At 43.9% G+C, this 25,011-nt stretch overlaps 1 protein-coding gene across 1 annotated transcript; it reads right to left on the bottom strand.

The window, feature by feature from the left end:
- Positions 1 to 901: 901 nt before the first annotated feature.
- mettl25 (methyltransferase like 25) lies at positions 902 to 24,973 on the bottom strand. The gene is made up of 12 exons (XM_061714499.1): positions 24,690 to 24,973; positions 18,444 to 18,626; positions 18,231 to 18,337; positions 15,981 to 16,529; positions 14,136 to 14,283; positions 10,440 to 10,534; positions 9,459 to 9,488; positions 7,906 to 7,979; positions 5,659 to 5,752; positions 5,196 to 5,270; positions 5,016 to 5,087; positions 902 to 1,453 (listed from the first exon to the last, which is right to left on the bottom strand). Exons 1-12 carry the CDS (start codon positions 24,928 to 24,930, stop codon positions 1,346 to 1,348), a joined length of 1,776 nt encoding a protein of 591 aa, XP_061570483.1. The 5' UTR covers positions 24,931 to 24,973; the 3' UTR covers positions 902 to 1,345.
- Positions 24,974 to 25,011: the final 38 nt, after the last annotated feature.

Raw genomic sequence — 25,011 nt, forward strand, 5'->3', positions numbered from 1 at the left:
GGGGTGGTGAAGCTTCTCCCACTTTCCCAGTGGGAAATCCCACTTCGAGGGGCGTTTCAGTTGAAAATTCCGACTGGGAACTAGTAAATCCCCACTTCCGAGGACAAATGGAACGCGGCATAACTCTCCGACGCCGCTGTGAGCGTATGGCTGGAGGAGGAGGAGGTTTGGAGGAGGAGCGGAGCAATGATTGACAGGAAAGGGGGGAAAGGAAGCATTTTTCACGGGGCAAAAAAACACTGTAATAAAAAGCCAGGAAAAGAGTACTAGAGTGAAGTTTTTCTTGTTACACTCTTTTAGACACATTTGAGGGATGTTGGCCAAGACTTTTAATAGTGTTAAAAGCATGTTAAAAATGATGTCACAATACCTTTAATAGCCAGGGTTCCTTTTAAGGAGACGATGCTAACGCTAACAAACGGAGTTCCTGTTTCCTGTTCCTGTTGTACCTGTTAGTTCCTGTTTTATTTTGAAAGTCTGTTAATTTTGGTTCTGGGTCATCTGTGAACCACCGTTTGGTTGGTCGATTTTTACTGGTTTTGTTTCAGTTTGCGTAAGACCAGCAAATTAAGGCCATTTTAAAACCACAAATGTATCTTTTATCTCACAAAAAAAAAATCAGTTTCTGTTATCTTCATTGGAGGTGTTGAAAACGAGTTGTCAAGATTTCCTTAAATTTTTATTGATTTCTAGGAGCTATAGGTACAATTTTGTTTCCTTTTTTTTTTCTATGTGGTCATTTCAAGCTGAAACATGTTTTATCATTTAATTGCTTTTAACCATTTTCAAACACCGCTAACGCAGTAAAAGGAACGACGACAATTAATTTTAGGAAGTTACAAATTACCGGCAGCCAAATGTCTCCAAAACTTTATTTAAAAATAAACAGAAACCTTGAACAGCAACACTAAACAGGAGAAAAGATTAGATAATAGATATGCCGGTTTGTTCTTCTTCTTCTCCTTTTGAGATTAGAAATTGACTTTCCAGACGCTCTGAGTCTCCGTTCGCCCCACAATAGACCCGGCTCCCTGAAGGCTCCTTAAAAAAACAAAAAAAATCAAGACAAAAAAATAAAATGCAATAAATATAATTTAAAACAGCATTTCCAGGTGTATCGAGCCGTCGTTCTCAGAGATGCAGAAATATTTTCCAGCAGAAACTGTCCGAGTCCATAAATCAAAAGTGACGTCAGCGATGAGCCGACCGGACGCTTGTGGGAAGATAAAATCACACATGTGACTGAAAACAAGCCGGAGGGACGAGAACATCGTACAACCACTTTCAGACAGTAGAAACAAGGACGACTCCTGCGTCAGAGCGACGAGACGTTGGAAGTGCTTCGTCAGCTGGTTCTTGGCCTCGTCTGACCTTTGAGGCCGACGACAGCGAAACATCTCGGCGACAGCACGGGGTCGAAGAGCTGCACCAGTCCGGAGAAGGAGACGTCCTCCTGCAGCCCGGAGAGACCGGAAAAACAAGTGTTCATAAACGTCATGTTTGCATTGCAGGTGTGAAACATTAGAAACAGTTTGGACGGGGGACAGGGGGGGTTAGCGAGGTGTGGAGGGATGGGATCTCGATATTCTCTCTCTAATATAATGATGGATGATTCGGCTGGGTCATTAAAAACCCTGCACAGAGAAGGGACGACCTCAGAAACGTCCCCAGACAAAAATAGAAAAAAAAAATCTCCAAGGATGATGGAGGTTCATAACAGCAATTATTAAAATAAACAATAATAAGAAAAGAAATATGACAAAACACCTGAAAAATAGGCCTGTGTTGAAAAAAATCGATTCTCCAATTTTAAATCGATTCTCATATTAATTCCTAAAAATCGATTCATATGTCTAAAGATCAATTAAAAAAAAATCATTTTTTTTTTTTTTTTTCTCATCATTAACAACTTTTGGTACTTTTTTGTTTATCCCCAAAAAAGGAATGTTTTGTTGGACACGAGAATAACTGGTGCCATGTTTTTGCCTATAAATATATTTAAAGGTATGAAAACATTAAAGTTTTCAGTTATAATTGCAAAAATTGTCTATATTTCTTTGCTTTAGCCTATATACTGTCTTGGGGTTACATTTGCATAAATGTTAAAAACCAAATTCTCATAAATGGGGAAAAAATAAAAGCGATTTCTTTCATCCGTCTGTTTCCTCCCTGGATCTGTTTGGTAATTCTGACCCATGATGTTTCTGAAAGCAGTTCTATCAGCATTCTGGGAGCTGATTGGTCCTTACAGCATCATTAGCTGCCAATACTTGCTGTTGAATCTCAATATAATACTAGTATTAATATGTTGCAGAACTACAGTCATATAATTCATGCAACAGCTCAAAAAACAGTTTTATTAACAGTAACCCAAATCTATATCGGATCGAATCGGATGGTGATAATCGATTCTGAATCTTAAGAATCGGAATCGAATCGATTCTTGATATTTGAATCGATCCCCAGCCCTACTGAAAAAGAAAGATTATTTTGTCACAGCAGCTTGAAAACATGGCAACTTCCCCAAGTAAGTACTGGAGTAGTGACATAAAACACAAGAACACCTGTTTTGATACTCTTGTTTTTTTATCATATTTTTCAAGTTTAAACTAGGAAAATAAACTGAACTTGTTGAAAGAGAAAAAGAAAACAAGAGAAAATAAAAAGAAATGTCCCCGGATGTCCCCGGACTCTTTAGGCATAGCAGCCAGATGGACCGGACTGACCGGACAGACCGGACACACCATCTTTATTACTTTAGTCAGTCTCAAGTTCATGTTCTCAGCTGGTTTTCTCTCCCCCGCTTTGATTCTTTTTGTGGTTTAAAACAAACGGAGATAAAAATCTGTCTTTCCTTTCCTTTCTGCCGACTGTGAGAAAACATTTCCTCTGTTAAACTTCCATTAAAAAGGAGAAAAGTGTCCGGATGGGTGGAAACGTCTCGGCGAGAGAAACGGGTTTGATTTCACACCGGCAGCCAGAGTGAACCAGAGTCGGGGCCGAGCACACGTATCATCACGTGGATGGCATTAGTACGTGTCCGCAGAAGCGTTTGATTACGAGGCTCCGGCGAGGAAGTCCGTCCGACACGCCATCGCATGTAATCACGGCTTCAAAGCCGACGTGCTGCACGTGTGTCATCACGGAGACCCGGGTCGGGGGTCCGGGTGTTGTGTTTGGCTGCAGGAGCCCAGAACCGCAGCACCGCGGGCCGGACTCGGCCCGGATCCCACGCCTTTTATTAGAGTCGGCGGCGCAGCCTCAGCTGACGTTTGTGCTTGTTTGCTTTAATCATCCGGGAAGGACAAAGTGAAACCGTGATCCAGCAGCAGAGCAAGGATCACACAGCTGGATCTCACAGCTGGAGCGCCGGTGGCAGCGGCCCGGCTCGTGTTTCTGCCGTTACGTTACGCCGTCAGATCACCTTGGTTACGCTGACGTTACTGTTTGTTGCAATGTTTTCCAACTTTAAACCAACAAACTAAAGGTTTTTCTTTTTCTCGGACAGCCGGCACGACCTTTGACCCCCAACGTTGTTGCTATTAACCTTTCATAATACACACAAAATCCTAATTTAATTATAAAAAAGTGTTTATTCTATTTTGACACTCAATTATGTCTTTTAACTGTTTCTAAATAATTTTTAAATTGTATAAATCTTTGTTTTGTTCACCATCCATCCATCCATCCAACCATCCATCCATCCATCAACACATCCATCCATCCATCCAACCATCCATCCATCCATCAACACATCCATCCATCCATCCAACCATCCATCCATCCATCAACACATCCATCCATCCATCCAACCATCCATCCATCCATCAACACATCCATCCATCCATCCAACCATCCATCCATCCATCAACACATCCATCCATCCATCCAACCATCCATCCATCCATCAACACATCCATCCATCCATCCATCCATCAACACATCCATCCATCCAACCATCCATCCATCCATCCATCCATCCAACCATCCACACATCCATCCAACCATCCATCCGTCCGTCCATCCATCCATCCATCCATCCATCCATCCATCCATCCATCCATCCAACCATCCATCCATCCATCTCCACATCCATCCATCATCCATCCAACCATCCACACATCCATCCAACCATCCATCCGTCCATCCATCCATCCATCCATCCATCCATCCATCCATCCATCCATCCATCCATCCATCCAACCATCCGTCCGTCCATCCATCCATCCATCCATCCATCCATCCATCCATCCATCCGTCCATCCATCCATCCATCCATCCATCATCAATCCATCCATCCATCATCCATCCATCCAACCATCCATCCAACCATCCATCCATCCATCCAACCATCCATCCATCCATCATCCATCCATCCATCCAACCATCCATCCATCCAACCATCCACACATCCATCCATCCGTCCAACATCCGTCCATCATCCATCCATCCACCATCCATCCATCCATCCATCCATCCATCCATCCATCCGTCCAACATCCATCCACCATCCATCCATCCATCCATCCGTCCAACATCCATCCACCATCCATCCATCCATCCATCCGTCCAACATCCATCCATCCATCCATCCATCCATCTTCCTATCCATCCATTCATCCACACATTCATCCATCCATCCATCACCCATCCATCCATCCATTCATTCATTCATCCATCCATCCATCCATCCATCCGTCCATCATCCATCCATCCATTCATCCACACATTCATCCATCCATTCATTCATTCATCCATCCGTCCATCATCCATCCATCCATCCATCCATCCATCCGTCCAACATCCATCCATTCATCCACACATCCATCCATCCATTCATCCATCCACACATTCATCCATTCATCCATTCAACCATCCATCTTCCTATCCACACATGATCCACACATCCATCCATCCATCTTCATATTCATCCATCCATCCATCCATCCATCCATCCATCCATCCATCCATCCATCCATCCATCCATCCGTTGCTACAGAAACTACAGATGTTACCTGCTCCTTCAGGTAGCAGAGGCGATCCAGGAGGATCAGTCCTTCGATGCAGGGGGCGAGGATCACCTTCAGCTGCAGAGAGATGCATGATGGGAACAAAAGTTGCATTTATTTAAGAGTTTGTACTCTATATCACGGTTACCCCCCCCCCAGACCAGGATCGAAGCAAAGCCAGCTCACCATGTTGAAGGCGTGCATCTCGTCCTTCCGGGCGGCGTATGTGTCGTGGAAGGCCTGGATGTCGCTGTCGGAGAGCTGAGGCGATGGCCGCGTCAAAGGGAACAAAAAGCATATTTTAAAACGCTTGACAGTTTCTGAAAACATACGACAGGATCAAGTCATCCTGACAACGTCGCAACGTGCAAAAGTTAGTCCCCCCTCCTTGTTGTCCAACGACCAATCTAGTTAAAGTGACCTCAGAGAGTCCCACAGCCTCTAAGGCTCCTGGGAGTTTTTGAGTAAACCTTTTGGGACTTTCAGTCCTGGGGAGATCACTGCTGATATCTTTCCCTCTTGACGTTGTTCAAACGTGGGACTAGAAGAGGCGCTGACCTCGGCACGTGGCGACATATATCTGAAGATTTGCAGGTAAACGTGCTGAAGGAGTCGTGTTTGTGTCGTGTGATGCAGGAAATGTCCCGACCTTTTCGTCGTCCAGCTCCAGGCGCTGCAGCGCTCGGCGGACGTAGTCCACGAACGACGTCGACTTGGAGTAAACGTTCCCCACTCGCCTCTCGCTGCCGATCAAACACAGACTTTTGTCAGTAAAACAAACGAGCCGTCACTATCACCCCCCACCCCTCCCCCGTCCCCCGCCGGGCCCCGGGGTTTATTTATCCAAATCTGGCCTCGGCAAGTGAAGACTTCTGGGTAAAAAAAACTGAAACAATGATGGACAGATTGTGAATACTGCAGGGTAACTGTGACATCACAGACCCTGATGCGAGTAGAAATACCCAGCATCCCCAGCAGTTTACCACCGCGGTGCGTTTGCAGTGCAGTTCCTCGGATGACCACTAGGTGGGTTGGCTTCGATAGCGAATCAATCTCCTTTGACCGCCATGTTTTAAAATGTACGTTTGTGCACGATTATTGTGGTTTATTTGAGTGACAGCTGCGTTGCTGGTTAGCCACTTAGTGCATTTTGGGTAAATTTGGCATCTGAAGTCTAAATTAAGAGGAGCATATTTTAAAGATAACGTGGCGTGCTGAGACGTACATTTAGAGTTAGCATCTTCGCCTGCCTAAGCCTAACTGTGTAACTGAAGAGTGCAATTGCTATTTCTAAACTGGATTTTGTTGTATGTGTCTGTTGTTATTTGTCTGTTTTTAACGTGTTTTTGTTTTTTTTTAATAATTTTTGTAACTCTGTAATGGTGTGCTATCTTGGCCAGGTCTCCCTCGAAAAAGAGATTTTAATCTCAAGGGACTTCCTGGTTAAAAAAAGGTTAAATAAAAATTTAAATAAAACCCGGGTTACTCCGCTAGCCGAACTGAGGATAAGTCAGATAAGATAAGGTCCGTCCAGTTTGGTCCAAACAGTCTAGTTTCCTCGGAAACAACGAGTGCAAGAATTAAGTATGGAGGGGGTGTGGCCAAGATGCTGACTCCGCCCCCTTGGGAGCTGTAAAGACATGGTGAAAAAGGGAGATGTTGTACCACATTTCAGGAAGCTCGGGAACTTTATTTAAAAATAGAAATACAAATTAAAGCTGCAAGCAGCGATGAACGGGCGTGCAATTTTCACCAATAAAGGTCAAGGACTCAAAACTAAGTCCGATGACACCACCCACAGTCTTTATGTCAAAACATTCGAAAGTTATGGCAGAAAATAGGATTTATCAAATATTGACCAATCAGCTACTAGTATCACTTCCTGTTTAACGTTGAAGTTTGATGCGGCGTCACGGCCACGCCATTTCACGAAAACTTATGATTTTGATAACTTTTCATGGTTAACGTCTTTTGTGTCTCCTGAGCGAAATTTTATGTCGAATGGACGATCCTGCTAGGAGGAGTTCGTTAAAGTACGACACGTGAAAATGGCATAAATTGCGCCAAAATTACACGATTAATTGAAAATGGCCGACTTCCTGTTCAGTTTCGGCCATGGCGCCAAGAGACTTTTCTTTAAGTTGTGACATGATACAGGTGTGTACCGATTTTCATGCATGTACGTCAAACCGTATTGTGGGGCTTGAGGCACAAAGTTTTCTAGGGGGCGCTGTTGAGCCATTAGGCCACGCCCATTAATGCAAACATGATCAAATTTTTCGCCAGGCCTGGCTTGCGTGCAAAATTTGGTGACTTTTGGGGCACGTTTAGAGGGAAAAAAGGCCCTCGTTTCATCGTAATAAAAATAAAAATAAAAACAACAAAAATTCTTACAGATACAATAGGGCCTTCGCACTGTCAGTTCTCGGGCCCTAATAATTAAAACCTGGGAGGACGGTGAGCCACCAAACCGTGCTGCAGACTTCAAAACGTGCACATTTACGGTACTTCTTCCTTCCAAAAAAAAGGCTTTATAGCCTCGTTTAGACTGAAATAATCAAAACTTAGAGAGCAACTAAAACATCGTGAACATTTTCATCCGGATCAAAAGAAATGAAACCCCGACGTGCTGCAGATGTCGAGCTGACGGTTTGTAAGTAAATCATCCCGGGGGTGTCGGTTTCAGCTCCGCAGCCGCCCGACCGCGGGGCCTCGGCCCGAGCACATGTGGCTTTTGTTTGCGAGTCGCGGTTCATTTGAAAGCCAAACAAGCCAGAAACAAAAACTTTTCCTTTCTGCTTGGGGAGTAATGAAAACAAGGCGCTCCGGAGGAGCTTCACCGCCGCCGGCTCTGCTCTCCGTCGCCCCCGCCGCAAGCGTCGCCGCGGCGCCTCACCTCTTGTACCCGCCGTAGCGCTCGCTCAGGATGACGTGCAGGACGGCCCTGAAGAACAGGGACTCCATCTGGATCTGTAGTAGGGAGGAAGAAAGAGTGTTTATCCTTCGCTCCAGGAAGGTTCTGCTCCCGTCTGATGAATATTCCCAACACTTCTCCCAGCTTAACGCAACACCAGCGAGCAATCAGGCCCCGGCCCCAAACAAGCCATCCATCTCTCTGTGATTGCATTAATATTTATAAACATTCCTCATTAATGTCGGCGGGATCGTGTAGCAACGCTGGCTGATTCCTCCGAGCTCCGTATGGATGGATGGATGGATGCATGGATGGATGTTTGGATGGATGGTTAGATGGATGGATGCACGTTGGATGGATGAATGTGTGGATGGATGGATGGAGGGAGAGATGGATGGATGGATGGGTGGATGGATGGATGGTTGGATGGATGGAACGTGGCGGCCAATCAGATCACGGCGCTTCGTTTCCTCTGAGATATTAACTCAGGTGACTGATGATGATGATGATGATGATGATGATGATGATGGTTACCCGTAAAATTCATAATCCAATTTAAAATTTAAATACTTGCGTATAAAGCCCAAAATGGCTTAGCTCCGCATTATTTGCAAGACCTGATAGTGCCTTATGTTCCTGGCAGAGCTCTCCGTTCTCAGAGTGCAGGTTTACTCGTAGTTCCTAGAGTATCCAAATGTAGATTTGGAGGGCGGGCGTTCTGCTATCAGGCACCATTACTTTGGAACCAACTTCCAATCTGGGTTAAGGAGGCTGACACCACCTCCACCTTTAAAACTAAACTTAAAACCTTTCTGTTTAGTAAAGCCTATAGTTAGTGTTTAGTAAACCTGTAGCTGGTGTTGGTAAATCTCTAGGTAGTGTAAACTCTAGTGTGTTAGAGTCGCTCCTGTAGTTTCTTGTGCTGGCCCCCCCTTCTCTTCTCTTTTTTCTCTTTTGTACATGGTGCAGCATCCTCTGCCGGTGGCGAAGAGCATCTCTGAATGCACAACATCTGAACCTGCAGCGTGGGAGTGAGAGGGGCAGGGTAACGGCCCGGGCAGGCGGGGGAGAGGTTTGTCCCTCATGAATCCTCTCCCTGGCCCTGCCCCTTCTCAACCTTTCCCCGACCCTGCACCTAACCTGGGACTTGCTGATTGGGCCGGAGCTTCGGGAGCTGCATGCTGGCCTGCGGTCCCCACCCCTGGTCATCCCGTTGCTGCTTCCACCTGCCTGCTGTGCTGCTGCCGTCCCTGACCCACCAGTCTGGCCCCTCGGCAGGAGGGTCCCCCCTTATGATCCAGGTCATGCTCAAGGTTTCTTCCCTCCTAAAGGGGAGTTTTTCTTGCCACTGTTTGGCTTAAGGTTTTTCTCCCACTATGGGAGTTTTTACCTGCCATTGTTTATGTAATAATTTCTCGGGGGTTTATGTTCTGGGTCTTTGGAAAGCTTTTGTTGTATTAGACGCTATATAAATAAAATTGAATTGAAAATTGAATTGAATTGATGATGATGAAGAGGATGATGAAGATACTCACCCCCTGGCCGACCGCAACTCTCTCCAGCGCCTGTTGGGAGGAACAAGAACAAATGTCTGTGATCAAGTGTAAACAGGAATTCGTTTTTGGTTGTAAAAGTCGTCATAACTGCGGATGAGACTTCTGAATCATCGTGATGCATCCACGTCAAAGATTTGTGGCGTTTCCTGCGTATTTCGTCCCTGAGCGACTTCGCCATCCCATCATTTGTCTCTAAAATCTTCCAGACTGCTTTCTACGTGTCTGAGCACCTCAGGTCAAACCAAGGTGTGTGAAGGGAATTTCAAAATAAAGGTGCCTCTCGTGAATAATTTTATCTGTATTTCATGTTATCTTACAACAACATCGTGGACTAAACAAGTCCAGGTTTTCATCCTCCCATTGTTGTTCGGCCTTTTCCTGCTGAAACGCTGCGTTTGGTTTTTAAAAAAACACAGCGATGGACAGAAACCAAACAACTTTGGTATCATCCATCCATCCATCCAGCCATCCATCATTTCCTAGAAATCATGTTTGTTTGTCCAGATGCAGTTTTGTAAACTTTGGTTGTGTTTCCACGGTGCGGTCATGAACTTAAACCTTTAACGCGTGACAGCGATTTATTTATTTATATATTTTCCACCAGTTTGCTTCTCCAAGACCACTGCTTATGTCTTTCCCTCTTGGCATTGTGTGAGCCCAGCTTTTTATGAAGGTCTGCCCATCTACTGATGATTAGCAGCTCCTGCAAATGCAATAATTCACTCTTAAATCAATTCTTTCTTTCTTTCTTTCTTTGGCTTAATTTTTGTTACTAAATTAAAAGTTGGGCGCCGGTTACTCGTTAGGTTGCAGGTGCGACTCCTCAGATTTGCTGTCAGGCTCCTTAAAGGCCTCAAAAGGCTTTAAAAAGAATAAAAAGTCGTATGTTTTTGTCTGTTAAAGGTGTTTTCCAGGTACTGAGAATTAAAAGTGGGGTTTCTAACCGATGGGGAGACTCACCAAACATGCCGACATCCTGGCGTTTCTGCCGCAGAACCAGGACTGCCGTTGCAGGTACCGGCTCAGGGGGAACCCGCAGGCGCCGAGCAAACACCCTGCAGGACACAAACGACAGACATCCCATAATGCTGCTGTTCTGGAGGCGGTTTGAGAGATACGGGGGTCGTTCCCTGGACTGGGAACGGTTCCCCGCCGCTCTGCAGGTGGAGGTTGTTCTTGGACCGGCCCAACCGGAGAACATTAAAACCTGCGTTTGATTGATGATCCAGGAAACAGGCGACGTGCTTTAAAGCCGACTCCTGTTTTCTCTGGACCGACCGGCCGACCCGAGTCACACGAGTGCAGGAATACCACGAGTGCAAACATCCACACGTTTATGCTGGAGAAAAACCTGAAAACTCTCTTTTACAGTCAACAGAAGCTCCGGAAGAGAAACTGAGAAAGGTTTGGGTTACAGCGAACATGTGAGATGGAAACAAGAGCGTCCTTCCAGCTGATCCGATCAACCGTCCGTAGAAGGAGTTAAATAGGGGAAATGCTAATGAGTTTGAACTCGGACAAACGTGTCGGTTTGAAAGTGACTTGAACAAAAATGATCCTCAACCTCGGATTTGATTTTACAACTTCGAGTCGATCACTGCGATCCAGTGACTCGTGAGACTCGGAGAGACTCGTGAGACTCTTGCACCTCGGAGAGACTCATGAAACTCTGAGAGACTCGGAGAGACTCGTGCGACTTGGAGAAACTCGTGAGACTCGGAGAGACTCGTGAAACTCGGAGAGACTCGTGCACCTCGGAAAGACTCGTGAGACTCGGAGAGACTCTTGAGACTTGGAGAGACTCTTGAGACTCGGAGAGACTCGTGAAACTCGGAGAGACTCGTGCACCTCGGAAAGACTCGTGACACTCGGAGAGACGCATGAGACTCGGAGAGACTCGTGCACCTCGGAGAGACTCGTGAGACTCGGAGAGACTCGTGCACCTCGGTGTGACTCGTGAGACTTGGAGAGACTCGTGCACCTCGGAGAGACTCGTGAGACTTGGAGAGACTCGTGCACCTCGGAGAGACTCGTGCACCTCGGTGTGACTCGTGAGACTTGGAGAGACTCGTGCACCTCAGTGAGACTTGTGAGACTCGGAGAGACGCGTGAGACTCGGAGAGACTCGTGCACCTCGGAGAGACTCGTGCACCTCGGTGAGACTCGTGAGACTTGGAGAGACTCGTGAGACTTGGAGAGACTTGTGAGACTCGGAGAGACTTGTGAGAATCTTGCACCTCGGAAAGACTCGGAGAGACTCGTGAGACTCTTGCACCTCGGAGAGACTCGTGAGACTCGTGCACCTCGGAGAGACTCGTGAGACTCGTGTACCTAGGAGAGACTCGTGAACCTAGGAGAGACTCGTGAGACTCGTGCACCTCGGAGAGACTCGTGAGACTCGGAGAGACTCGTGTACCTCGGAGAGACTCGTGAGACTCGTGTACCTAGGAGAGACTCGTGAGACTCGTGTACCTAGGAGAGACTCGTGAGACTCGTGTACCTAGGAGAGACTCGTGAGACTCGTGTACCTAGGAGAGACTCGTGAGACTCGGAGAGACTCGTGCACCTCAGAAAGACTCGTGCACCTGGGAGAGACTCGTGCACCTCGGAGAGACTCGTGCACCTCGAAGAGACTCGTGCACCTCGGAGAGACTCATGAAACTCTGAGATACTCGTGCACTTCGCAGAGACTCGTGCACCTCAGTGAGATTCGTGAGACTCGGAGAGACTCGTGCACCTCGGAGAGACTCCTGAGACTCTGAGAAACTCGTGAGACTCGTGCACCTCGGAGAGACTCCTGAGACTCGGAGAGACTCGTGAGACTTGTGAGACTTGTGTACCTGGAGACGTGAACTAACTGTCCCGGGTCTGAAGGGTTTCTCCTCCAGATGTGTAAACGTCCTGCATCCGTGAATATTTCTGCAGGAACGTCTGAAGTCCTGATTCCTCACAGATGATGCGTTTAAGGAAGCGTGTAAATCCCAAATGAGCGGCTTATATAAGTCTGTTAGTGGCTTCTTTTCAGTTCTTTGATTGAGGGCGCGGCGGGGCCGCCACGGGAGCTGGAGTCCAGCCCGGACCGAACTGGAGCATCGCCGATGAGAGAAAGCAAGAGAGAGAGAGAAGAGAGACTCTTGTTCACGAGGAGAAACAAGCGAGGGAAGCAGTGTCTCAATCGTCCGTCATGGCGTCACCTTCCGATCACCGGTGACGCCGTTAGAATAGACTTTATTGATCTCCCAGAGGAGAAATTAAATTGTGCAGCAGCAAAACACGCACACGCTCAACGGTTTATACAAATACACATGAAAGTAAGACAAAAGACATAAAAAAGTATATCCTAAAAAAATGTAAATAATGAGAGACGACGCGGTACGTGTCAGGCAAAGAGGAGGCCGCCAGTTACGCGGAGGCTGAGGTCACCAAAGGCCGACACGCGCAGACGATCTCGAACCTCGTAAACTGTGGAAGGGAAGCAACACGCGGCGTCTAGTGACGGGTCAAATCCCTTTCCGACTGAAACGGTTCAGGAGATCTTTAAACCGCCTAAATCCTCAAATCCCTCCTAACGGCTCCGGTTGTTCCGGTGGTTCCGGTTGTTCCGGCAGCGAGGCCTCAGACTGGTTCCTCGGCTCTCAGCAGAACTCGTTTCCTGTGAGTCGTATATTTCGGTGCTGATGAGGCTCGGTGAGGGAAGATGACACCTCAGGTCCGATGCGGAGGGAGAAAAGGTGCCGGCGGGGCGAAACCAAACCCTAAATCCAGAAACCCCCCACCGGCGACCGAGACCGCTGTCTTTCTCATTTCACTTCTTTTTAAATGTTTTGAGGCTAAATAAACAGTAACATGTCGAGTTTCCCTCCAAAACCAGCATCGTTACGACAACCGATCGTCCAGAAACTGGAGGTAAAATTGCTTTTGTCAACGAAAAATTATGACTAAGTATCGTCGTCAACAAACCTTTATCACCTGGAGAAAACGAGACGAGACGCAACGAAAATGCTGGTCATGTGACGATAACGATAATTAAATATATAATGCAATATCGTAGAGGAATAAAAACCAGACTAAAATGTAGATTATAAAATCTTTGAATACACTTTCCTACATAGACGTGGAAAAGAAAACCAAATGTGTCGTTGAAAAAGAAAGAGATGGGGAGAAATGTGGAAAAATAAATATGTTGTAAACTTAAATTAGAGTCTTCTGTATCTGGAATGAATGTATTCTATAAGGTAATATAAATAATCTATATCTATAAATAATATAATAATAAGATAACCTTGTTTGAATTGTAAAATTGTTTTTGCTAAATCAATACAATCTTTGACTAAAACTAGACTAAAATGGACAATTCTGACTAAGATAAGACTAAAATGCTCAGAGTTTTAGTTGACTGAAACATGACACGACTAAAAAGAGAATTAACGTGACTAAAACTAAAATGTTAGCTTGACCCAAAGACTAGACTAAAACTAGAATTGAAAAAGGCTGACAAGAACAACACTAACTGGAGGAAACGTTACAGCAGGTAGGGTATCACGGTAACTGCGCGTCACCGGCGATGCAGCCGGATGTTGCAGCGTTCGGTCTCCATAGCAACCGTGTTACAGGTGTGTGTGTGTGTGTGTGTGTGTGTGTGTGTGTGTGTCTCACCGTCGGCGGCCGGGTCGAACTCCTCCGTCAGCAGGTGGTAGCAGCAGCCGACGCTGCAGACGGCCGTCAGCTCCGGTTTGGACACGAACATCCTCAAGGTGCTCGGAGCCAAGTTACCGCACGTGTGCAGACCGACCAGGACGGCGTCCTGGAGATGGAGGGATGGGAGGAGAAGAAGAAAGAAAGAGAGAAGGAGAATGAATGAATACCGGTACTTTATTACAGACTCAAAAGGTTCCATATGAAATACATTAAAATACATACAACTTACAGGTCACACATTACAATACATGCAAACATCTGTTCCAATGTTTCCATAGTCCAGATGTGTAGCTTGTATCACTCCGTTTGATGTTAGTGAGTGCAGTTATTAGACAATTTTCTGACTCATGGAGTCGACACATACATTTAAACATAACATTCCTCAGCAGAGAATGGAAGGTGCTTGCACTTAATGTCCATCTTGGAAGCTTAAGGAGGATCCTGAACGCAGCATTATATGCTACCTGCAACTTCTTTAGCTTGGCTTTGGTGGTCACCAAAGGTGAGCTGTGTAAAGAGGTGGTGAATAGATTTACTTTAACATCATCTGTGCACATATGAATCTACGGGCGTGAGCATAGAGCTGACAGCACTGACGCTGGATGTCATCATCATCACAAAGATCCTCATTTATAATGTGACCAAATACCGTACTCTCTTAACAACATCTAAGGGGCGGTCAGACCCAGGAGAGAGAGGAGGAAGAGAGAAAGGGCCAATCCCAATACACCCCCTACTTTCTACCACTAGCCCTCAAAATGAAGCCACAAACCTTAGGGCCCTTGTAATGTTCCCTAGGGATTGGGACACCACTTGCTACGTCCATGCGTGGTTTACGTTCGGGTACGTAAGCGACTGCGTAGTTACGTTTGCACAAACGTCACACCATACCAGGAAGCCCAGAGATAAAAGCTGTTTTAATTTCCGCTGTAGCGCTGTTAATATGCCACTTTACTAAGTTTTAATATTTTTTCAGGCGTAAACCTGGGCTCAGTTTATCCAAATAACGCCTGTTAAGAAATTTGCTCCAATGTTTTCAGGGATGAGAAGAGCTGCCGGCGATTTATGGTTCTGCGTTAAATCGACGCTACGGTGTAGGTTACGCAGCGACGCGCGCCGTATAGGGTGCACGTCGCCGCGTAACCTACGCCGTAGGCTCTGCGCTGGTGTAACGCGGAACCATAAATCAGCCTTTATTCTGGCGAGGTCTGAAAACGACTTCGCAACAACGGGCAAGCGAGTGATTATGTACATTCACTTAGTGAATATTATGAAAGTAAAATATATATTTCTCGCTAGAAATGTAATCAAAACGCATTTTTAAGCAGAAACTAACTCAAAATATTGATTTTATTCACTAAAAAATAAGAAATGTCTGCCATGTTTTTTTTTCTGCAAATGATAACGTAAAGCATTCTGGGAAATTTTCTCTAGCCCTCGGTTGTGAAGTCAGCACTGAAATCCCTCGCTCTGAAGGGCTAGATTCATACTCCCTACCCCGTTATGTCCACTAGCCCTACATGCAAAGAGGAATTGGGACACCACAACCCTCACGGGAACGCGCATAATTTAGGGGTAGGGTTGAAAAGTAGGACTAGGGGGGGATTGGGACTGTGCCTAAGAGAGAGAGAGGAGAGAGAGGGAAAGGAAGGTGAAGATAGAAGGTGTAATCATCGGCGTAGACGACCTCCAGGGTTCGACCTCCAGGGTTCGACCTCCAGGGTTCGAACTCCAGGGTTCGACCTCCAGGGTTTGAACTCCAGGGTTCGACCTCCAGGGTTCGACCTCTGGGGTTCTCCTCACCTCCAGCTCGGTGATCAGCTCCCGCAGCTCTGTCTCCGCGGTGACGTAAGACGTGAGCGGTGAAAAGACGGCGCCGGTTCCGGCGGCCCGGCTCCGGGACTTCCTGTCCAGGTTCTCCCTCTTCCTCCGCTCCCTCTCTTCTTCACTCAGGCGGCCCGGCGGGATCCTGGGGGGCGCGGCCTCCACCAGGTCGGCCGACATGGCGCTGAGGAAGAGCTCCTCCGTCTCCGGATTCGGCTCCGACCGCCTCTCCACCGCCGGGTCGGTCGACGCCTCTCCCTCCTCCTCCTCCTCCTCCTCCCGGGGCCCGGCAGGAACCAGGTCTCCATCCGGGTCGGGTTCTACCGGACCCAGGTCCTCCTGAGGTGGACGTGCGGCGTCCGCCTTGGCGCGTCTCTGGTACGCCCGCGAGAACTTCTTCAGCTTCCTGTTCCGCTCCTGCGCGCCGTGGGTGTTGGTGCTGGAGGAGTCGATGCCGTAGACGCGTAGGCCGAACCGCAGGGACAGGAAGGAGCTCAGGTAGCCCTTCCCCGACCCGACGTCCACCACCTGCAGAAGAGACGGTTTTACAACCAGAACCACAACTTAGTTACGTTGGACGAGTTAGACCTGAGATATACTTGCATCATTGCATCATACAGCATCATTAGCTGCCAATACTTGCTGTTGGATCTCAATATAATACTAGTATATGTTGCATAACTGCACAGTCATATAATTCATGCAACAGCTCAAAAAACAGTATTAATTAAACTGCAAGCAGCGATGAACGGGCCCTGGCGAGTGCAATTTTCACCAGTAAAGGTCAAGGACTCAAAACCAAGTCAGATGACACCACCCATGACTCTTTATGTCAAACCATTCAAAAGTTATGGCGGAAAGTAGGAACTTTCAAATATGGATCAATCAGATGAAGGGGAGGCGCGCTTTTTGGCGTCTGGCGTCGCCACGGTAACGCTTTTGACTGAGAAAAGTAATGCCAATCGTCGCAGGATCGAGACGCACATTTTGATGTATAACACACCTGGGTGCGCGTTATGGTTCGGGACGCATTAACGGCCGAAGAAATGGCGCCAAAATGACACGATTAATTCAAAATGGCCGACTTCCTGTTCGGTTTCGGGCATGACGCCAAGAGACTTTTCTTTAAGTTGCCACATGATACAGGTGTGTACCGATTTTCGTGCATGTACGTCAAACCGTATTGTGGGGCTTGAGGCACAAAGTTTTCCGGGGGGCGCTGTTGAGCCATTTTGCCACGCCCATTAATGTAAACCATTAAATATCAAATTTTTCGCCAGGCCTGACTTGCATGCAAAATTTGGTGACTTTTTGGGCACGTTTAGGGGGGCAGAAAGGCCCTCCTTTTGTCAGAAGAAAGAAAAAAAAGAAAAAAAAGAAAGAAAAAAAAAAAAAAAAATTCCTACAGATACAATAGGGCCTTCGCACTGAAGGTGCTCGGGCCCTAATTAAACTGCAAGCAGCGATGAACGGGCCCCGGCGAGTGCAATTTTCACCAGTAAAGGTCAAGGACTCAAAACCAAGTCAGATGACACCACCCATGACTCTTTATGTCAAACCATTCAAAAGTTATGGCAGAAAGTAGGAACTTTCAAATATGGATCAATCAGATGAAGGGGAGGCGCGCTTTTTGGCGTCTGGCGTCGCCACGGTAACGCTTTTGACTGAGAAAAGTAATGCCAATCGTCGCAGGATCGAGACGCACATTTTGATGTATAACACACCTGGGTGCGCGTTATGGTTCGGGACGCATTAACGGCCGAAGAAATGGCGCCAAAATGACACGATTAATTCAAAATGGCCGACTTCCTGTTCGGTTTCGGCCATGACGCCAAGAGACTTTTCTTTAAGTTGCGACATGATACAGGTGTGTACCGATTTTCTGCATGTATGTCAAACCATATTGTGGGACTTGAGGCACGAATATTTCTAGGGGGCGCTGTTGAGCCATTAGGCAACGCCCATTAATGCAAACCATTAAATATCAAATTTTTCGCCAGGCCTGGCTTGCGGGCAAAATTTGGTGACTTTTGGGGCACGTTTAGAGGGAAAAAAGGCCCTCATTTCGTCGGAAAAAAAAAAAAAAAAAAAAAACGAGGAAAACGAGAACAAGAAAAATTCTCACAGATACAATAGGGCCTTCGCACTGTCGGGCCCTAATAACACTAACCCAAAGCGTGATAATCGATTCTGAACCTTAAGAATCAGAATGGAATGGATTCCTTTTACCTGGCTGACCCCGCAGTGCTCGGCCAGGCGCGCCACCACCTCGGACATGGACTGGACTTCGTGGGACTTCTTGGGGTTCATGAACTCGTCCGCCTCCAGCTCTCCGCCTGCCTCACAAACAATCCTTCGTATCATCTCAACAAATCTTAAAAAAGAGACAGTTGTATTTCCCCACAAAGCAACATTTACAGACATGCGTGCGGGCCCCCCTACCGATGTCCGCTGGTGCCGCGCCAGGCCCGAGCTCCGTCCTCCGGAGCTGCTGCAGTAGCTCATCCCGGCCCAGACACGCCCCCAGGCCCGGCAGAGAGCGGGCCTTGGCCGCCCGGATCAGTTCAAGGGTATCGACCAGCTGCTTCGAATCAACGGAAAAGCCAAACGCAGTCCTGCAGCGCTCTGCTTCACAAGACAGAACAATCACTGCACCACCCCTGAAAACCATCTGCAGCTCCTTTCACTTCAGCAGATATTTCCAGGTGCAGTTAGGGACTCTTTGTGGTTGTTTTTGTGCATTAATGTGAAAAAACATAAATAACAGAGTTTGATCTCAGCAGCTGGTTTCATTGAATGTAAGGTTGCAGCTGATCTAAAGCGAGTGTGCAGACCTGTTCTGTAGTAACACACTGCCAGTAGGGAAGAACATAAGCAGCACAGCAATCTATAGTGTTATCTGAACAAAGAAACAAAAGAATCCAAATCAAACATTCAAAAGAACAATTTAAGACAGTATGTTGAGGAAATATAATGAAATTTGATTGATTCAATTTGAAGATTTTATTTCCGAACATGCGTGTTAAAAAAAAAGTACACAGAATACAAATATATATAATATATATATATATATATATATATATATATATATATATATATATATATATATATATATATATGTGTATGTATGTATGTACAGCTCTTGGGCAGACCTCACGGATCCACCAACATGCTTGAAAATTTTGCTTTGTAAATTGAATTCTTGGGGTAAAGGGGGCAGACTTTAATGAAGGTTTGTTTTGTTTACTTGACCGTGTTAACAGTGAGAACAAATATTGTTTTATTCTAGGTGACTTTAACTTAAATCTCCTGAAACATAAGTCAGATAATCTTGTTGAGGACTACCTTAATGTTCTGTACTCTAATTATTTTTTTCCTCTTATTCATAAAGCAACACGAGTTAAAGAGACATCAGCAACTCTTATTGACAACATCCTCTCAAACTCTCTGACTGATTGTATGAAATCTGGCGTATTGTACCTTGACCTGTCAGATCATCTCGCTATTTTTCAGTTTTCCAAAATCAAAACAAACAAAGCTGGAAATACTAATGGAAAAATATCTAAAAGAATAATGAATGAGAAAAATATTTCAAAGTTTAAAAACAGGCTTGAAACCATATCCTGGGATAACCTATTTGAGGAGAATAATGTTGAATTAGCATATCAAAAATTCATGGATGTATTTAGCTCTTGTTTTGAGGAATGTTTTCCTGTCACAAATCTTACAAAGAAACGTCATTCAGATTTTAATAAACCATGGTTTTCACCTGATTTGCTGAAAATGCTGAAGAAAAAGACCAAACTATATAAAAGATATGTCAACAATCCCACCCCTCTTAACCACAGTGCATATAAATCCAGCAGAAATACATACAATTATGCAATTAGATCCGCAAAACAAAAGTATTTTAGTGATGAATTTAGAAGGTGTTCAAACGATATTAAATCCACCTGGAAAGTCATTAATAAATTGTTACAAAGAGAGAAGGCTACCAATCAATTGCCTTCTGTTTTTCAAAATGGTGAAGCTTCTCTAAACAACCCATTCGATATTGCCGAAAAGTTCAATGATTTCTTTGTAAACATTGGTCAGAAATTAGCTAATAATATCCCTCCCTGTGATGGAAACCCGCTGGATTCCATAAAAGGGACTTTTCCTGTTATTTCCAGCTTTGAACTTCCCGACACCCAGGAAATAAGTGACATAATTGACCAGCTGAAGTCGTCTGCAGCAGGCCATGACAATATTTCAGCATCTCTTGTCAAACAGGTGAAGCAATCAATTTTGCAACCTCTTCACTATATTTTTTCCCTGTCTCTAAAGACAGGAGTTGTTCCATATGACTTAAAAATCGCAAAAGTTATTCCTTTGTTTAAAGCAGACAATCCTTGCTGTTTCAACAACTATAGGCCAATTTCTATTTTGCCATGCTTTTCAAAGATTTAAAAAAAAAATTGTTTACAAAAGGATTATTTTTCATTTAAATTCCAATGTAATTCTTTTTAAACATCAGTACGGCTTCCGAAAAAATCATTCCACTTCTATGGCTCTAATTCACCTGGTTGACAAGATTATATCAGCACTAGAAAAGGGTTAGTTTGCTTGTAGTGTCTTCCTAGACTTTTCAAAAGCCTTCGATACCATAAATCATGGTATCTTATTGGCCAAGCTACACAAATATGGCTTCCATAAAGATACTCATCAATGGTTGTCAAACTATGTTTCAAACAGAACACAGTTTGTCTCTGTAAATGGCTGCCATTCCAACAGATTACAACTTCATTGTGGAGTTCCTCAAGGATCCATCCTTGGTCCACTATTATTCCTCATTTATATAAATGATTTGTGTAACATCTCAAACGTTCTTTCCCCAATTATGTTTGCAGATGACACAACGCTGGTTCTCTCAAACTCAAACTTTAATTCTTTAATAAGTAATGTGAATGCTGGCTTAGATGCCTTTTTCACATGGTTTAAAATGAACAAGTTATCTCTGAATATAAAAAAATCAAATTTTATTATCTTTAGGGGCAAAAAATTATACAACAAGGATTTATCTAAAATTACAATTGAGTCTACAGAGATGCCCCAAGTATCATCTACAAGATTTCTAGGAATAATTATTGATGAGCGTTTGTGTTGGAGAGAACAGGTTTTTTGTGTGAGTAAGAAAATAAACAAATCTATTGGCATAATAAGGAAAGTTAGACACTTTGTCTCTAAGCAGTGTCTACTTACTCTTTATTATAGTTTAATTTATCCTCACCTTTCATATTGCAATATTGTTTGGGGGAGTACATTTACAACTACTCTCCATAAAATCTTAATTCTCCAGAACCGTTTTGTAAGACTTGCATCTGGATCTGTCTGGGATGCTACTGCTGCTCCTTTATTTAAAAATCTACAGATTCTTACTATTTATGACATCAACAGTTACCAAATATGCATTTTTATTTACAAAATATTTTCCTCAGAAGGAAATGTTCCTGAGCACTTTAGGTCATACTTTGCCACTAACTCTCAATTTCATTCCTACTCAACTCGGCAGGCCCTCGCCCTACATCCGCCTAAATGTCTGGAATCAAGAAGCCAATTTTTGTTTAGATACAGAGGTGTCAAAGTCTGGAATAGTTGGTACCAGATTGCAAAAAATTGTAGGTCCCTATCCACTTTCAAAAGTCGCTCAAGAGAGCATTTAATTCAACAGTGTAGTCAAGAAAGCTCTTAATGTTCTTTTGCACTTTATATTCTGTGTTGCCATTTGTTCAGCTTAATACTCATATTTTCATGATCATGTGTACAGTAATTTTCTTTTTTTTTAATCTCTTTTTTTTATTATTTTTTTTATTTTTATTATTTTATTTTCATTCATGTTCTACATGCAATTTTTATGATTTATTTTTATGATTTTGTATCCTTATAAGTATTTTGTTAAATGTTATTAGGTGGGGGCTCCTCATAAGCCTACTGGCTTGCTCGCTCCTCCCTGCACAGTTTCTTTTAACTGAACTTACTTGTGTAATGTTATTTTTTTTTATGTTATGTGCTAAATAAACTAAACTAAAAACTAAACTAAACTAATTAAATAAGATTATTCTTCTTTGTGCTCCCTTTCATTCAGAACTTAGGAACGTTTGTGTTTGTATTAAATTGTTCTTTTATTTTAATCAATTAAGGAAAAAAAGAATAAATGAATAAAAGTTTGTGTATAATATTTTAAAGTTAGTGACTCCTCTTGTGGTTGTTTCTGTGTGTGAATGTGAAAAGATAAGATAAGATAAGATATCCTTTATTTTCTCCCTCAGTGGTGAAACTTATTTTGTTGGCAGCAGTACACTTAGCACACACATGCAGGGGAGGGGTAAAAAGACTGAAAAGTCAGAAATAAAAAATATATAGAAAAATACAAAAAATATATATAAAATATGTATAATCACAGAATATGAACAGTATATACAGTTGGTTGGAGGAAGAAACAAAAAAACAAACAAAAAAAGCAGGTGGAGTGTTGTGAGGTAGACTGGCAGATTGGCAGATATTGCACATCTTATATTATTGCATATATTATTAAAAAACATGAGTTAAAGAGTTAATGTTTGATCGGGTTTAATTGGATTTAAGGTTGCAGCTGATCATCAGCGAATGCGCAGACCTTTTCTGCAGTAACGCACTGCCAGTAGGGAAGAACATAGGCAGTGGTTTCAGGGAAGCAATTGTTGTTGCACAGAAATCTATAGTGTTATAAAAGGAATACGTTTATGTTTTATCTGACAAAGAAACCAAAGAATCCAAATCAAACATTGCATTCAAAAGAACAATTAAAGCCAGTATGTTATGGAAATATGTTAGTTACGTTTGATTGACATACCCATTGTCATGGAAGGTGTAAACATTGTTGTTGTTTGAATGGAATGAACTGAATTGTAACGTGGGAACTAAAAACGGATGTGATGGCCAGTAGCTATTTTATTCTTTTTTATTTTATTGTGTTGTGGTTTTTTTAATTTATGTTCTTTGTAAATTGATTTCTTGGGGTAAAGGGGCAGATTAAATAAGATTGTTCTTCTTTCTGCTCCCTTTCATTCAGAATTTAGGAAAGTTTGTGTTTATAATAAATTTTTCTTTTCTTTTAATCAATTAATGAAATAAAGAATAAATAAATAAAAGTTTGTGTATAATATTTTTGATTATGCAGATTTTTCATGAGTGAAAAGCTTCCAAGATCGTTGCCAATCTTCCCAGGAATCAACGCTCCAGGAAATTCACATTCCCAAGGTCAGAACATGCAATAATCAGACTTGTAGTTCAAAACCAAGACCATTTTTTGAGGTCTTGGTCTTGTCTTGGACTCAGATAACTGAGAGTCCATTGCACCAAGGTGACAGAATCTGTCACAGAATCAGTTCTTCCTCTTGTTAATGTACAGTTTTGTAAACTATTTGGGTTCTGCATCTGATTGAATGTTTTGGTGTATCTGCATGTGTCTGTATTTAATTACAGTTTTGTGTTTATAACGGCCTTGTTTGAATAAATATATGAATAATATTTGTATATCGTTGTGATTGATTAAGCATCAGGTCCATTTCAGTGATGCTGATATACGGTGTAATCTGATTACTATAATGGTAAATAATGTAAGTTCAATCTTTAATATTTAAAATTCAGGTTTCATCTCCAAATTAAGTCCAATTTAAATCAGTAACATTTACTATTCCTTCCTTTTCTGAGGTGGAGGGGGGTGTTGGAGCTGGTTATTCTGCTAGAGGACTTTGGGACTAGTTAGTAGTCGTGTCAATCCTTAAAAGCACTGGAGTCAATCCTCCAATAGTGTAGAAATAGCGGTAGTGCAGTCGCCACACAGATCTGATCTCAGCTGATGGATGGAAACATTTATAGTGAGTTCAACATCATCATCCACTTCTCTGTGTTATTGTGCTGCAGTTGAAAACAAGCTCATATGGAAACTAGCTGAACCAGGATGATGTTCTACAATCACGCAGGATCAGGACATTACTAGGTTTGTTTTTGCTCTTGAGCTGAACTAGTCTTGGTCTTGGTTTAGGTGGTCTTGACTACAAGTTTAAATCAGGGATATACAATATAAACATAAATCAAAGCCTACAAGCCTCTGTGATTACATGAAATGTTGAAATCTACGACGGCACAATCAGTACAGTTTGTAAACTGCAAGAAACCAGAACCATTTTTCTTCTGCACAGATGAGACCAAACTGAAGTTGTTTAGATAAACACGGAGTTTCAGCACGGACTGTCAAACACGAGGTCCAAGACTGATAACTTGTGGCCGGTTCGCCATGTGAGTCCACTAACGTCTGGTTATAACTGGACGTTGATTCAAAAACTCAAAATCTACACTGCCTGCAATAAAAATAATAATAAAAGAAAAATGAAGGATCCACAGCTCAGTCCAGTCGTGGCAGAAGCTTTACAGACGCTCTGCACAAGTAAACACCTGAACGTTTCAATGAACTGGGGCCAAAAAATTCCTCCACACTAATAAGTCAAACAGGAAATGACTACTTATTGCAGTTTGGTTAAGTTATTGCTGATAAAAGGCAGATTTACAAGCCACTGAATCATGGGAATACTTAGAGCTGCCGACATGATTTGTGTAAACAGCTTGTTTTCCACTTTAAAGGGACTTCTGGAGTCTGTGATGTTTTACCTGCGGGCTCTGGCGCCCTCTGCTGGTCTGCGCAGGCGCAGCTGCTCTCTGGCTCCCTCTGCTGCTCTGCGCATGCGCGCAGCACCTCCTGCGGCGACACCGCCGTGAACCGTTTCCACACGTCGTGGGTGAAAAACTCCACCGTGTGCGCGTTAGAGATGCTCAGGGTGACGGAGAGAAACTGCTTAACTTCATCTATCTGTCGCTGGATGTTTTCCAGGCTGTGCGAACGGGATTTCATGTCGAAAAACACGCTTTTGAGAAGACCTAAGCGGGCATGTGTGGCGCTTCTTACTGATGATGATGAGGATCCGATCCAAGG

Source organism: Cololabis saira, chromosome 23 (assembly GCF_033807715.1).
Source record: "Cololabis saira isolate AMF1-May2022 chromosome 23, fColSai1.1, whole genome shotgun sequence".
NCBI lineage: Eukaryota > Metazoa > Chordata > Actinopteri > Beloniformes > Belonidae > Cololabis > Cololabis saira.